Source organism: Danio rerio, chromosome 6, assembly GCF_049306965.1.
Source record: "Danio rerio strain Tuebingen ecotype United States chromosome 6, GRCz12tu, whole genome shotgun sequence".
Classification (NCBI taxonomy): Eukaryota; Metazoa; Chordata; class Actinopteri; order Cypriniformes; family Danionidae; genus Danio; species Danio rerio.
This window is the reverse complement of record NC_133181.1, coordinates 3,990,922-4,006,753: the sequence shown is the minus strand read 5'-3', so window position 1 is coordinate 4,006,753 and position 15,832 is coordinate 3,990,922. Positions and strand designations below refer to the sequence as shown.

Genomic DNA, 15,832 nt, shown 5'->3' with positions numbered 1-15,832 from the left:
TGGGGTGAACTTACCCTTTAATCTCTAGGCTGTCATAAAAAAAATGAATCTCTGCAGCGCTCTAATACTTCAGCGCATAAACATTGAGAAAGCAGGCCTTGTACGCACCTTGTTGTCATCCTGAGACTCGCTATCAGAATCACTGTCTCTCTCATGCTGAATGCGCGGCTCAATGTCGCTGTAATCTCCTTTAGCGTAGCTGTGGACGTGCAGCACCTCTGCAGGGCTCAGTGTCCTCTGGAAGATGTGTTGAACTGAGCCCTGACTGACACTCGCTAACACAGAGCTCAAGCCTGACACATTTACACTCACACTGCTGCTGGGCTCTGGGATGATCTTATAGGTGGGTTCGGGTGTTCGGCTGACCATGAAGTTACTGGACTTCAACTGGACATCATCATACATGTGAATGGAGTCAATGCTGGGCTTGCGTTTAGAGCTGACAGAGAAGTCGCTGGGTTCTGATTGGACCTCATACATTTGGGCGGAGTTAATGCTGGTCTTCTGTTTGTAGCTGATGGTGAGGCCACTGGGCGCTGATTGGACATCATATATTTGGGTGGAGTCAATGCTGGGCTTGTGTTTGGAGCTGATGGAGAAATCGCTGGGTTCTGATTGGACATCAAACATTTGGGTGGAGTCAATGCTGGGGTTGTGTTTAGAGCTGATGGAGATGTCGCTTGGTTCTGATTGGACGTCATACATTCGGGCGGAGTTAATGCTGGGCTTGTGTTTAGAGCTGATGGAGATGTCGCTGGGATCTGATTGGACATCATACATTTGGGTGGAGTTAATGGTGGTCTCCTGATTAGAGCTGATGGAGATGTCGCTGGGTTCTGATTGGACATCATGCATTTGGGTGGAGTTAATGCTGGTCTCCTGATTAGAGCTGATGGAGATGTCGCTGGGTTCTGATTGGACATCATACATTTGGGTGGAGTTAATGCTGGTTTCCTGATTAGAGCTGATGGAGATGTCGCTGGGTTCTGATTGGACATCATACATTTGGGTGGAGTTAATGCTGGTTTCCTGATTAGAGCTGATGGAGATGTCGCTGGGTTCTGATTGGACATCATACATTTGGGTGGAGTTGATGCTGGTTTCCTGTTTAGAGCTGAAGGAGATGTTGCTGGGTTCTGATTGGACATCATAAATTTGGGCGGAGTTTATGCAGGTCTCCTGTTCAGAGCCAAAACATATGTCGCTTGGTTCTGATTGGACATCATCAACTTGGGAGGAGTTAATGCTGGGCTTGTCTTTAAAGCTAATAGAGATGTCACTGGGTTCTAATTGGACATCATACATTTGGGCGGAGTTGATGCTGGTCTCCTGTGTAGAGCTGATGGAGATGTCACTGGGTTCTGATTGGACATCATACATTTGGGCGGAGTTAATGCAGGACTCCTGTTTAGAGCCAAAAGATATGTCGATGGGTTCTGATTGTATATCATCAGTTTGGGTGGAGTTAATGCTGGGCTCATGTTTAGAGCTGATGGAGATGTCACTGTATTCTGATTGGACATCATCGACTTGGGCCGAGATGATGCTTGTCTCCTGTTCAGAGCTGACAGATATGCCGCTGGGCGCTGATTGGACATCATCAATTTGGGCGGAGTTAATGCGGAGCTTGTTTTTAGAGCTGATGGAGATGTCGCTGGGTTCTGATTGGACATCATCAATTTGGGTGGAGTTAATGCTGGTCTCCTGTTTAGAGCTGATGGAGATGTTGCTGGGTTCTGATTGGACATTATCAATTTGGGCGGAGTTAATGCTGGACTCCTGTTTAGAGCCGATGGAGATGTCGCTGGGTTCTGATTGGACATTATCAATTTGGGCGGAGTTAATGCTGTACTCCTGTTTAGAGCCGATGGAGATGTCGCTGGGATCTGATTGGGCATCATCAATTTGGGCGGAGTCAATGCTAGACTTACGTTTAGAGTTGACAGACATGTCGCTGGGTCCTGATTGGACATCACAGATGTGGGTGGAGTTAAATTCAGACTCAAACCTATGGCCGTCGGTGATGTCGCTGGGTCCTGATTGGACATCATAGGTATGGGCGGAGTTAATGGGAAGCTTGTGTTTAGGGCTGTTGTTGGATTCTGATTGGACATGACCGGTGTGGGTGGAGTTAAAATCAGGGTCATATCCAAGGCTGTCGGTGATGTCACCAGGTCCTGATGGGACATCAGAACCACTGGTGGAGCTGATATCAGGTTTATGTGTAAGGCTGACGGTGTTGTCACTGGGCTCTGGTTGGACATCAAAGGTGTGTGCCGAGTTAATGCTCATCTCATCTTTAGAGTTGATGATGATGTCATTGGCTTCTGATTGGACATCACAGATGTGGTCTGAGTTTGTGCAGGACTCACATTCGCTGGGTTCTGGTTGGACATCAGATGTGTGAGCGAAGTTAACGCCAGGCTTATATATCGGGCTCATACTGATGTCACTGTGTTCAGGTTTGACGTCACAAACATAGGCAGAGTTATTGCCAGGCTCATATTTAAAGCTAGTTTCTGATTGGACATCACTCATAGGGGTGGAACTAATGCTTGGCTCGTGTTCCGAGCTGATGGTGATGTTGCTGGTTTCTGATTGGACATTGATGATGTGGGTGGAGTTAATGCTGGGCTTGTGTTCAGGGTCGACGGTGACGTTGCTTAGATCTGACTGAACGTCAGAGGTATAGGTGGAGTTAGCACTGGAATTCTGTTTAAGGCTAACGATGATGTCACTGGGTTCTGGCTGGACATCAGAAATATGGGCAACATTAATGCTAGGCACACGTGGAGTAAGGTTGATGCTGTCGCTGGGTTCTGTGGTGCCATCACAAGTGTAGGCGAAGCTAATGCTGTGTTTGGAGAAGTTACTGCTGCTTACAGACATAAAGGAAGTCGCAGGGATGTCACTGGAACATGGATGGGACGTGATGTTACTTGGTTGAGCATCAGTGAGATCAGTTGGAGTGATATCCTCAGGGTTGATTTGGACAACAAAGCTTTGAGTGACGTCTTCAGACTGAGAGGCAACATCACCGCCCAGAGCCACATCTTCATCAACGCTGTTTATGGACTGTGTGGATGAGGTGACGTCGCTGGATTCTTCTTCTCTTTGCTGTGTCGTGATGTCACTGCTGGAGGTGGGGTCTGACGTGGAGAGCTCCGCCTCCATGCACTCTTGCTGTTGTGGAGGAGGCGTGTCTGTCTCCATGGTCTCCTCAGCTTTCTCGTCATCTGTAGAAATACAAACATTGTCTGTTTTAATATTTTAATTACAAGCATTACACAAGCATTACACGTTGTGCAAGAAGCTCTACCTGGCTCAGCAGAGACAGACTGTTCCTCGTTGTTGTCTGTTTCATTCTGGCCGAGTTTGGCTTTCTTCTTCTCAACCTCCTCCACTTCTATCTTTACTTGATTGTCGTCTTTTGCTTCATTGTCAGTGCTGGATCTGAGCCTCTTCTGCCCCGTGTTCTGCTTTGGACTACTGCTGTATGAAGAGAAGGAACATCACAAAAAGTTGTTAAAGGTGCAGTATGTAGAATCGACACTAGTGGTTGAACAAGGTATTGCAGGGGAAATTCAAAACATTGGAGAGGGATTTCTTTTTAACCGGCCGCTCCTCTACGAATCTGTGCAAATGCAGGTAGCCAGATTGATGACCCCAACAGAAATGAGTCTTAGGGGCGGTTCATACAGAACTTGTTTTTCCTTCCCAATGTGCTACTTTTCTATTGTTTGTTAAGGTTTGACAGATGTCTGTGACCATTACGATTGCATCTTTTGAAGCAACACAAACATGAACGCTGCGTTTTTAGATGCTGTGTGAAGTAAAAAGATCTTCAAATTTCACCACAGTGCATCTCATTAGTAGTGGACCAATTAGGAGAACTCAGAGGTGGGACAACCGTTGCAAGTTTCTGTTTAAGGGCACTCAGTTGCCGTGTCCAAATACCCTCCTTCCTTGTGCTGTGGTTTTTTAGAAACTAAGACATGTTCGGTGTGAATGAGCCCTTACACTTTAAGCTTCACAGCTAATGTTTACAATTGTGATGTTTTTATTATTTGCTAGTGGTGTAACGAATCACAAACTTCACCGTTCAGATCACATTATGTTTTTAAATCAAGGATTGAACCATTTTTCGGATCAGTTAAAAGGGGAGGGGACAAATGTAATTTGCTTTCCATTTATTACAAAAACAGCACCTCTGGTTTTAACAAACAGAACTTAGAAGCTGTAATTTTATTAGAAATAAAATTAAGAAATAATCAGCTGAATAAAAATAAATTGTGAAATATTGTAAAAATTCACTGTTACTACTACTATTGCTGATGACGCTAAATGTATAAATATAACGCTATAATGTTCATTCATTCATTTTCTTGTCGGCTTAGTCCCTTTATTAATCCGTGGTCGCCACAGCGGAATGAACCGCCAACTTATCCAGCAAGTTTTTACACAGCGGATGCCCTTCCAGCCGCAACCCATCTCTGGGAAACATTCACACACACACACACATTCACACACACTACAGATAATTTAGCCTACCCAATTCACCTGTACCGCATGTCTTTGGACTGTGGGGGAAACTGGAGCACCCGGAGGAAACCCACACGAATGCAGGGAGAACATGCAAACTCCACACAGAAACAGCAACTGAGCCGAGGATTGAACCATGACCCAGCGACCTTTTTGCTGTGAGGCAACAGCACTACCTACTGCGTCGCCCCGCTATGATGTTTACAACCCATATTTATTTTCAGTCTCATTTTAAATAAATGATTCAGTGATTCACTCATAAAACTCATGTTTCATTGCTAGATGATCATTTCTGAAGAATTATTCAGTGGCGTATTTTTAATGGCGGGTTGTCGCCATGTAATGGCTGCCTACAACTTTCATTGTTGAGCATCGTTAAATGCATATGATGGTGATTTTAATCTTTACCATAAACATCAGTGGTTTTGTCTAAACTATAAACTGTTCTCCCAGTACTTCTGTGTTATTTGACTGTTTGTAACTTCAAAACTAACTCAAAAGACTAAAGACTGAATCTCTTTCTTGATTTTTGAATTGTTCAAACACAGATTTGAATGCAGCGATTCGAAGGATTAATAAACATGCAAATCAGCATCATTTATAATTGATGTTGCGTGGGTGTTGAGATCCCGACCTTTTAATGATTAATCGTGCAGCTTACACTGAATGTATTAATGCAGGCGAAACAAGTAGTGACAGAAAACACCTTTAATAACCTAAGAAACCCACCACATACTGAATAACCCACCACAACTTCTTCCGTCATCATTATATTTCTGATGCAAGAGGTGATCTCTCTGTGATCGTTACAAATGATGGATTAATAAAAAATTTACATTTTATTAATCCGCAGGTCACGTGTGTTTCAAACCGTGGGTTGTGATCTGGTACACCCCTATTATTGCTAATTAAAAACCACCTCATGTAACTCTAAATGAGCATTTCATTTCAGAGGTTGCTACTGTCCCCTGAGCTCACATGCGTACATTAACACAGCCTTCATGACTGAAATGAAATACATTTTTTCACCGCCACAAGGCTAACTGTGGGAGCTAATATACAGTTTACAGACATCCCAACACAGAACGCACATTTTCAAAGGAGAATGACTGGCTTTAACATTGTTTTTCAAATAAACAATATGTTCTCTTAGCATGCTTCTTTAAATATCTGCAAACAAATTATTGATACGCTTTAGCGGAGTTAAAAAGCTAAAACATAATACACCTTTCAAACAAAAAACGTGCAATTACATCGCAGAAACAATTGTGAAAACATCAGATCAAATGTTGTTCTACAAACCTGCTGATCTGTTCTGAAGTGCTGCTGGGCTCTTCATCCCTCACACTCTTCTCTACCTCTGCTTCTGCTTTCTCCTTTCCAGCATCGCTTTCTCTCTTCACCACCTTCTCAGAGAAGGCTTCAGCTTTGTCCTCCTCTCCATCATCTGTGTTTGCCTTCTGCTGGTCTCCTGCCTCTGCTTCTCCTCTCTCTTCCAGTGTTTCCGCTCTCTCGCTATCGCTGATCTCTCCTTTCTCGTTCTCTTTCTGGATTTCAGCCACTTCTGGAGTGGGCTTCGAGTGGTCAATAGGCACATTATCCTTTCCTGCTTTCCAAAGTTTGTATCGTTCTGGCTGGAACTTGTGCACAAACACGTCCATGGAAATCTTCACCATGTCCTTCCGGCAGGAACACTGAGAATGTGAAGCACATGGTCACACAAAAACACTCCAATAGGCCCGAAAACTACTTTTAAAATGACCTTATGACCTTATGACCAATATTTTTTCACCCTTTACCTGTTTCAAACCTTTATGAGATCCTCTCTTCTGTTAAACACACAAGATATTTTGAAGAAGGCTGAAAACCTGTAACCACTGACCTCCATAGTTATTAATTTTTCCAACAATGGAAGTCAATGGTTACCGGTTTTCAGCATTCTTCAAAATATCTTCCTTTGTGTTCAACAGAATAAAGAAACTCATAAAGGTATTGTAAGAACATGAGGGTGAGTAAAAAGTATAATTTTTGGGTGAACTATCCCTTCAAAGTGTGTACAAAAAAAATAACATACTAATGTTGCCAGCTTTCCATAATCAATCCAGCGCTGAGTGGCGAAGTTGGTGGATTCTGCGCAGTTGAAGCCGTGGTTAAACCCAGCATGATATCCATATGGGAATGTGACAATGAACTGGCCTGCTTCCTGTGTGACCTGATGAATCAAGCAGAAAGAGGTCAAACCAGGAGATGAAAGTAGGTTTGACATTATATGATAAGTATAAAGTAACTAACCTTCTCAAAGGGTATCCCATACTTCCTCAGAATAGACGGTGATATTAAAGTCATTTTGTGTCGCAAGAAGGCTTCGCAACTTTGGGCGCTTCCAGGGAAAAATCCTGCATGGAGGAAAATAAAGTTGATGAGCTGCTGGAGGAACTGGAGGAACTAATAATGTGCTTTCGGAAGATCACTATACCTTTAGCAAGACGCTCCAATCTTTTCCCGTGCTCTGGAGGCACAACATACCTGCAGAAGGACTCATTTTCAATTCAAGACCAAGTAATAATGCTTGTATAAATATATTATTTTTTGTAATTGTATTTAAAGTATGTCTTAATCACCAAGGCTGCATTTATTTGACAAAAGTACAGTTTAATCAAATATTAATTTTAGAGTTTAAGCTAAGATAAAGGAACCCATAGAACACTGCAAGAGAGTGCTAGGGGGTCTGTGAAGATTAAAAAAAAAATTAAAAATCATTAATAAATAATTTCATTAATAACATAAAACATTAAATACAAATAAACAGACAAACTAAAATACATAAAGAAAAGTTAGTATGAAAGAAACAACAAAAATTGGGGATAATGCAATTTAATTCTAAATATAAAACCATGCTAAATTAATAAATAATAATGTATTATATTTATATTTATCAAAGTACCAGTTATCTATTATGTACAAACTAGATTAATAAAAATATTAATACCTTTATTAAAACCAATATCTTTTACATTTTATAGACTTTTATGATATAAATAAATTTCATTCATTAATCAAAAATAAATCCAAATCAACAGACAAACTAAAATAAATAAGGACAAGTTAAACAACAAATAAATCAATAAAAATGGTGATAAAGCTATTTAAGTATTAATACAAAACCATGATAAATTAATGAATTAATTTTAAGTACAAGCTAGATTAATATAAATAATAATACTTTTTATCAACATACGTAACTTTTACATTTTGTAGACTGTTATGAAATGAATAAGTAATTTCATTCAGAAAATCAAAAATCAAATCAAATCAACAAACTAAAATAAATAAAAGACAAGTTAATATAAAAAACAAAAAAATGGGCAAATTTATTAAAAAGCAATATAATTATTAATACAAAACCATGATAAATCAATTACGTCTAAGTACAAACAAGATTAATATAATATAATATATATATATATATATATATATATATATATATATATATATATATATATATATATATATATATATATTTTAATTAATTAAAATAAATAACATACATTTTATAGACTTAAGAAATTAATAAATAATTTCACTACTAAAATAAACTCAAATAAACAAACCAAAAATAAATAAATAATGAGAAGTTAGTATAAAATCGACAAAACAGTTTAATTATTAATACAAATAAATGTTACATTTTATTAAAGGGAATATCTTTTACATTTTGTAGACTTTGTAAAATTAATAAAAAATAAATAAATTCAAATAAACAGACAAACTTAAATAAATAAAGACAAGCTAGTATAAAAAAACAACAAATTAATTTAAAAAATGGGATAAAGTAAATTAATTATTAATACAAAACCATGCAAAATAAATAAATTAAGTACAAACTAAATTAATATAAATAGTAGCATTTTTATTCAAATAAATATCTTATCAATTTTACAGCCTTTTACATTTTGAAATGGGAATCCCTGATACGATTATGATCAAATTTGAAAAGTAAGTTTCATCCAGATTTTAAAATAAAAGATGTAATGGTTGTCTACCTGAATGTCTAAACGGCTACTAATTCCTGTTATTCAAGTCCTTAGAGTCACATAGTTATACTTGATAATTCTAATATGCAGCTTTTTTGCTAAAGAAACATATCTAAATTTTTTGTTGCTGTTTAATATTGCTTAAAAATAACAAACAAACAAACAAACAAACAAACAAACAAACAAACAAACAAACAAACAAACAAACACTTATTGACCCCAAACTTTGAATGATAGTGTATTTGAACAAATAATTCTTATAGCCTGTTTCTTTTTAAAGAATCTGTCAAAAAGTCTCCTGGTTTAAATAAAACATGTATATAAAAACCTAATTTTTTTTTAATGTTCCTCACTGTTACGCATAAACACACATATTAGACACAAGCAATGACAGTACCAGGACTTGGGTTCTCCAAAGTGCAGGTAGTTGATGCTGTAGAGATCCATGTCCTCCGTGTGCCAGGCGAATGTGCTCTTCCACATCCCGAAATACAGATATGGAGTGTTCACCCCTTTGATTGTGATTCCACTCTCTCTCTCCACCATGTCCAATATAGTGTTCAGGCGGCCAATATTCCACTCCATCACGTCCTGTCACACATATGTTTGTAATCATCATACAGTCCTATCATGACCTTGTGAACTCACTTTCCAACACAAACATATTTCGTTCCCAAAAATGGCAGATCACTCACGGGATCATAGAGGGTTCCACTGACATCTGCCCCATATAATGGTGGATTGAATGTTAAATTCTTCCAAAATTTTCTCTCCAGTTCTTCAAAGTCAGCATATCTGGGATTAGAGAACCTAAAGTTGTGTAAGAAAAATGTTGTATTACACATTGACAAAGTCAACATAATAGCAGTTCATCTCCTTTGCGCTTCATCAAATGCAAAAGTAGGGCTGGATATCGCGAGAATTTCAGGTTTCAGCTCAGCCTAATGATTCCAGATCATTTTATATTGATCAAAGAACCGTGAGTCATTCCTGAAGAAGCATTCTGTTCTCTACAGGCTACCTTTATATGTCATACAGAAACCATTTTTAGACATTAAATTTGGAGAGTATTTGCTTTTATTGCGCATCATAAGTTTTTAAAGTAGCCAGTTGTATTAGTTGCTGATATTATGTTTACTTGTTCATTCGGATTTAGACTGCTGTTTAAGTTTTGGGACATTTAGGCCCACACGGAATCTGCGTGCGCAGAAAAATTTTATTTTCCCTGAGTTACTGTTTGTGGCTGTTTTTGCCCCATTGACTTCCATTATAATGACACCACCAACAATCAAGAACGCGTGATTAAATGGTGTATGGTTTTGCAGTCAAAAAGTGTCATTATAATGGAAGTAAATGGGGAAAAACAGCCAAGAACATAATAAAGTTGCACACAGTGTATTCAGTTTTTGAAACATTTTTTAAAGCATTTTCCAAAATATGTCAAAATATGATTTGTCACCAAAAATCACTCCATATACTGAAACACAGAGAAAGTTGTGGGCAAATTAAGACACAACAGCTCCCCATGGTGGACGAAAACACCCCAAACATAACATAAGGGAACACTACTTGTGGAAATCTGCAGCTTCACCTAAAGCTTCAATGTGAATGTGTGATCTGATTTTATATTTGAAATTAAGAGAAAATTAAATATTTAATGAAGGGATCTGTCCAAAAATTTTATGAGACATGGCAACCTATGATCACATATTTTGAAAAAAGGAAGACTCCTTTATCTGATTTATATAAAGAAATCTGTGCAAACAGATTTAACTGTGATCACCAATAGGGTTTGGTTTTATATTTATGTAAAAGACCACTAAACATGTGTCAGATTATTGATTTGTATTATCATGTACTGTAGGTAATTATTTATTAATTATTGTTATAATTTTATAATTATTATTATTTTTTTTTTATTTTTTTTTTTAATTTATTTATTATTTTTAATTTTTCTATTTTGCTATATATTTGTATCCATACCTGTTGTAATTGTATTTTAATATTATTTGTTTGCTAATTCATTTCGGTGGCAATGTTTAAAAGTGGTGGTAAAAAATTACAACCTTGATTGTTCAAAATTTTTGTTCAAGCTTGAGAAAATAATCACAAATAAATGAAAAAAAAAAAAAAGAAATTAACAGGAAATACGTTTATAATGTCACAAAAAAATTCTGTTCTAAATAAATGCTGTTCTTTAATTGTACCGAAGAATTGTAAAAAATGTATTCATTTCCACAACATTCTTAGCTGATTTGAACTTTGATGATGATAATACTAATAATAATAATAATATGAAATCTTCATCATATATAAAAACTACACCACTTGCAAACATTTAAATTACAGTATAGTTAAATAAGCAAAAGGTCTCTTTAGTGGAGGGTTTCTTTATATTTTGATTGCACTTTTTTATTTAAAATATACAATAATTAACATATAAAATGTACAATAATTAATCCTGCATGATGAATCTAGGTACATTCATTAAAAGGATAGATCACTCGATTTGTTTTCACCATTAACTCACACTTAAGTGTCTCTAAACTTTTATTGAACACAAAAACGAATGCTGGTAAAAAAAGCAGCCATTGACGTCCATAGTATTCAGCACAACAAAAAAACTCATACAGGTTTGGAACAAGTAGAGGATGAGTAAATATTTTTTTGTGAACTACCACTTTAAGAAGCTGATTAAAAAGTATGTATATGTATCAATGTTTTCTGCTCACTTGTCTGTGTTGGCGGTTTTGCGGAACTCGCGGACTGTCATTGGCTTCTTCTGGATGTTGTACTGAGTGAAGAGACCCGATTGGCCAGTGACCACTTGTTGAATAGGGGTGGGAATCACCAGATCTTCAATGTCATCATATGTGCGCCGGGGCTTCCAGTCCTTCGGTGGCACCACCTGACAGACAAACACACCAATGAGATGATCACACACACAACACTAAAAATTCGGGCTGCACGATATTGAAAAAATCTAATATTGTGATTTTTTTCCTGCGATAAATATTGCGAAATGGATACAGTTTCACAAGACATTTTTAATAACACCATTTGATGGTTTTCTAATAGTATTCAGGTACAACAATTGAATCATCACAATAAAAAATGCTTTTCCTACTTTGTTTTGTCTCGTTTCTAGTCCAAATATCAAAACATTCGTAGAGCAAGTACTTTCACCATCAGAAAAAAATAAGTCCTTGTTTTCTTTAAAACCAGCTAAATTATCTGCCAGTAGGGTAAGTGAAATAATCTTGCTTTCGCTTTGAAATGTAGATATTTGTACTAGAATCAAGACAAAAATTCTAATAAGACATTCTGTTTTGCATAAATCATATAAATTCAATATAAATACAGTGATTGAATACAATTCTGTAGCTCCTGGTCAACTATAATTTAAACTCAACATTGCATATCTTTTGTGATGTGACTATTGCGGTTGTGCACATTGCAGTATCGATGCTGAAATGATATAGAAGCCTCCTTTTCACTGCACACGACAAGCGACAAGCGACAGACCGGAAGTCATTCATTTCCAATGGAGAGCAGTTTGGGAGCTGCGTGAGGTTACGATCATCTCTATATGTGGAAAATTCAGATCGGAATTGAGCTGTTGATCCATCGAAATATCTGAACTCCTGCGACTAGACCGTATGCGACCGGCCGGCAGGATGTGATGTATTCCAGTGTTGTACAAGCAAGTCCGTGCGCCCGAGATGAGAAATAGGAATTTATTTGGTTATATTTTTAATTATAAAAAGTCTATATTAAAAAAAAAACACATCTGTTCATAAACAAAAATAAGAAAGTAATAACAATATATATTTTTAATGTTGTCTCCACATTCCCTCCAATATTTTAGCGGCCTATGAGTTTCTCAACCCAAGCTAATTCTGAAAACGTAGCCCCGCTGACGTTTCTGGAGACGGCGATTTACATGGCCGGAGGAACGTATGGCCGCGTTTTATTTTTTTATCGAGCAAACGCTGTGGGGCGGTTTGACGCCGCTCCGCTCCTCCTCTTCATGCTCGCCGGCTGATGGCTCGCCTCCGTGTGGAGGGCTTTTCCGCCTCAACCAGTTTGTCCGCTTAGCTTGCAGCGTTACTTCGGCGGATTGGAGGCCTGAAGGGAGGAGGAGCCGGCCACGGCGACAACCGGGTTCCAGAAATCAGGTAAGATGAAAAACAGAATCCAAAAAAAAAAAAAAAGCGAACGAGTTTGAGACGGGGCGAGATCCGAAAACGCGGTCAAAATCGGACGAGGGCTTTTGCTTTTTTTTCTGAACGGCTTTTGCAAATCATCGCTTGGGTTTAGGGAAGGAGGAGGGCGGCTGTGTCGGCCGATTGGCCGCCCGGTCGATCGTTCAGTCGTTCAGCCAGTCAGTAGGACGGACGGTCGCTCTACATCGGTCTGCGGCGGCTTTTCACGCGAGAACAGCGCGGCCGCGAACGGCGCGCGCTCCCGAAAGGCGTCCGAGATGCGAAAAAGCGAAAGAACACAAAAACAAAAACTGCTCAAATACGTACCTCCCGGGACGTATTTTGCGGTCTCCAGAAACATCCGCGGGGCTACGTTTCCTCAATGAGCCCGGGTTGGAGTTTCTAGTATTCATTCCTTCATTAAACCATGTAAACGCACAGAGAATAAAGGCTCTTGCTTTTGCACTGCTTTATTTCAGACACTGTGAGAATCAGCTTCTTTCCCATGGTGAACGACAACACTGAAAATACTGTGCGACTGCCACAAGGGGGCGTACTCCGACAGTCGTGTCCAAATGTCGTGTGCGGTGGAAAGGCGGCTATATTGCTGAGCCTTACTACAAATGTTTTCTCACAGTAATCTGAGCTGAATGAATATATACAGTTCAACAAAAAGCAGGCTCACCTTTGCCATCCCGGCCCTGTGCGCCCCCTGCGACTCCATATATGCAATGTATCTGTTGAAGTCTTTGAACTCCTCTTTTGTGGGATGAAAGGTCATGATCCTGGTGGCAGGACTCTGGGAGCTTTGAGAGACCGAGTCCGAAGCCATTCTGACACTCGGACTGTAAGAGAAATTTAAAAGAAAATATGTAAGAAACACAATGAAGGGAAAAAGGAAATCCATATGCATCAATCACACCACAGCTAAACTGGTGGATACAAAACTACTTTATAGCTAATTAGGCATAGGCATGGGACGATAACTGGTTTCAAGGTTTATCGCGGTTTGGAAAAGCCAAGGTTTTAAAACCGCCAGAATTTTCTGATATACCGTTCCAATGATTTATGTTTTTTATTTATTTTTTTTTTATTTAGTTTTTTAGGGCAACAGTATCTGCAAAAACACCCTCCACATCAAAATCTACTGTTCCAAAATATATTAAATGTTTCTTAAAATAAAATATACTGTGTTTACAGAGACATTCAATAAAATAACACCATATTTTAGAGTAGTACAATGTTGTAACACCGTGATATTTTTATCCAAGGTTATCATTCCGTCACAATCTTATATCGGCCCATACCTAATTAGGTTTTATATCATGGTTTTATGATGTTGTGATTACTGTAATTAGCTTTTACTACTAATACATGCTTTTTTAAATGTCTGGGTGCAATACTAAAACTTTTATGAAACATTTATAATATTTTGAATCAGTAAACATATCAGGCTGACGAATTTAAATGAATCATTGACTTGTTGTCTGCATTAGTTTCAAAAACACTGATTTCTTTAAAATAAAAACAGCATCTTTGGACAGTTCATTTTGCTGTGGCGACCCCAGATTAATAAAGGGACTAAGCCGAAAAGAAAACGAATGATGAATGAATGGCATCTTTGGAGATCTTTTCTGCTGGAGATACTGTTGTATTAAAAAAAAAATAAATAAATATATATAAATAAAAAAGGTAAAAAAAAAATGGACATACCTTATGAAGGGAATAGTAGAAAATTATGGCGGTTTTAAAACCTTGACTTTTCTAAACCACTGTGTACCTTGAAAATGGTTATCGTCCCATGCCTATAGCTAACATATAAGTAATGATTAATTCTAAACAAATATAAATTTATATACAATAGCTTAATGTCATTATTTGTGTAGTTAGACTTGCAATTAAAATTATATTAATATGCATTAACTAAAAAAAATTGACAATTGACAACATGCTCATAATCTTTACTTGCAGAAATAAACTTAAAATAAGTTTTATTCACAATAACAATATGCTATAATAAAATGACAAAAATAAAAAGCAAAAATACACCCTCTACCAATTAATTCAAGCTCACAGTTAATAAAGATAATATTAATGAACTGTAGTAATTAATAACGGTTATTATTATGAATCTTGGAGCACCTGTAAACTCATATTAGCATGCTAGCTGACGTTAGCCAAATAAACATATCATATCTGTTCATTTGGAGTGTTTAACCAATAACCATCGTATATATGAATCTGTCATGATCTCACCATAAGGTTTTGCATAGAAACATTTAAAATTCTGACATCGAAATCTGTCAAAGTGACAGCTAAAAAACAACAACAAACACACACCGACGGCTAAAGCCGCTCAAAATGAACACAAACTTACTCCTGTCAGGCAAACACGCCTTTTTAGCTCAACACACACACGCTCGTATCTATACACATAGTGTAATTACACTTTTTATGGAGTGTATAACTGTGTTATTACATGAATTATTGATCGCTCCAAACTTTGATGAGCCTATTGGCTAACTACTGTAAACACAGACGTTCACACACTGAAACACACACGAAATCTGTACGTACGCATACAAATCCGATCATATATGTCAGTGGAGGAGGAGAGGAGTTTACTCACGGCTGTCGCAGACTCAGTTAAGTGATGTTGAGGTCGCAAACTCAGAAAAACGGCGCAGAAAAAGGCGATTGCAGATCAGACATGTCCTCCATTAGAGTGCAGCGACGCGCATGCGCACTCACTGTTTACAAAGATGGAAGAAGGCGTTCCCCTGCGCGCGCCCCCTAATCAACACACTCCACATGAGGACATAAAGATAATACGGACAATTTGTATATAACTTCCTCCATATGACCCAGCGATACCCTCCATATGGGTCAGAGAATATATGTAGATAATATAGATAGTATTGCTGTATGATAACACAAACGATAATCCGGTTACTGCACATAACGTTTTAAATTATAGCATAAGGCTATGGGTATTTTATATATTTATGTATAGATAAAAAGAGACGCAATTTTATGTAATTTAATTCACTC

At 37.8% G+C, this 15,832-nt stretch overlaps 1 protein-coding gene across 3 annotated transcripts in view; it reads right to left on the bottom strand.

Annotated features, from left to right (window-relative positions):
• kdm4aa (lysine (K)-specific demethylase 4A, genome duplicate a) overlaps window positions 1-15,522 on the bottom strand; it is a 41,390-nt gene extending 25,868 nt beyond the window's left edge. For 2 of the 3 annotated variants that reach the window (XR_012407534.1, XM_001921794.9), the window contains exons 1-11: window positions 15,411-15,522; window positions 13,467-13,626; window positions 11,309-11,484; window positions 9,272-9,386; window positions 8,974-9,167; window positions 7,019-7,068; window positions 6,835-6,938; window positions 6,617-6,754; window positions 5,845-6,236; window positions 3,320-3,492; window positions 109-3,236 (exon numbers count right to left, since the gene is read on the bottom strand). Coding sequence is in view for 2 of the 3 variants with exons in the window: in XM_001921794.9 (XP_001921829.2) it covers window positions 109-3,236; window positions 3,320-3,492; window positions 5,845-6,236; window positions 6,617-6,754; window positions 6,835-6,938; window positions 7,019-7,068; window positions 8,974-9,167; window positions 9,272-9,386; window positions 11,309-11,484; window positions 13,467-13,613 (4,617 nt within the window). In the remaining variant the exon portion in view is untranslated. The remainder of the gene's footprint in view (window positions 1-108; window positions 3,237-3,319; window positions 3,493-5,844; window positions 6,237-6,616; window positions 6,755-6,834; window positions 6,939-7,018; window positions 7,069-8,973; window positions 9,168-9,271; window positions 9,387-11,308; window positions 11,485-13,466; window positions 13,627-15,410) is intronic. The other variant, XM_005165688.6, reaches the window with a different exon arrangement.
• Between the last annotated feature and the right edge of the window lie 310 nt (window positions 15,523-15,832).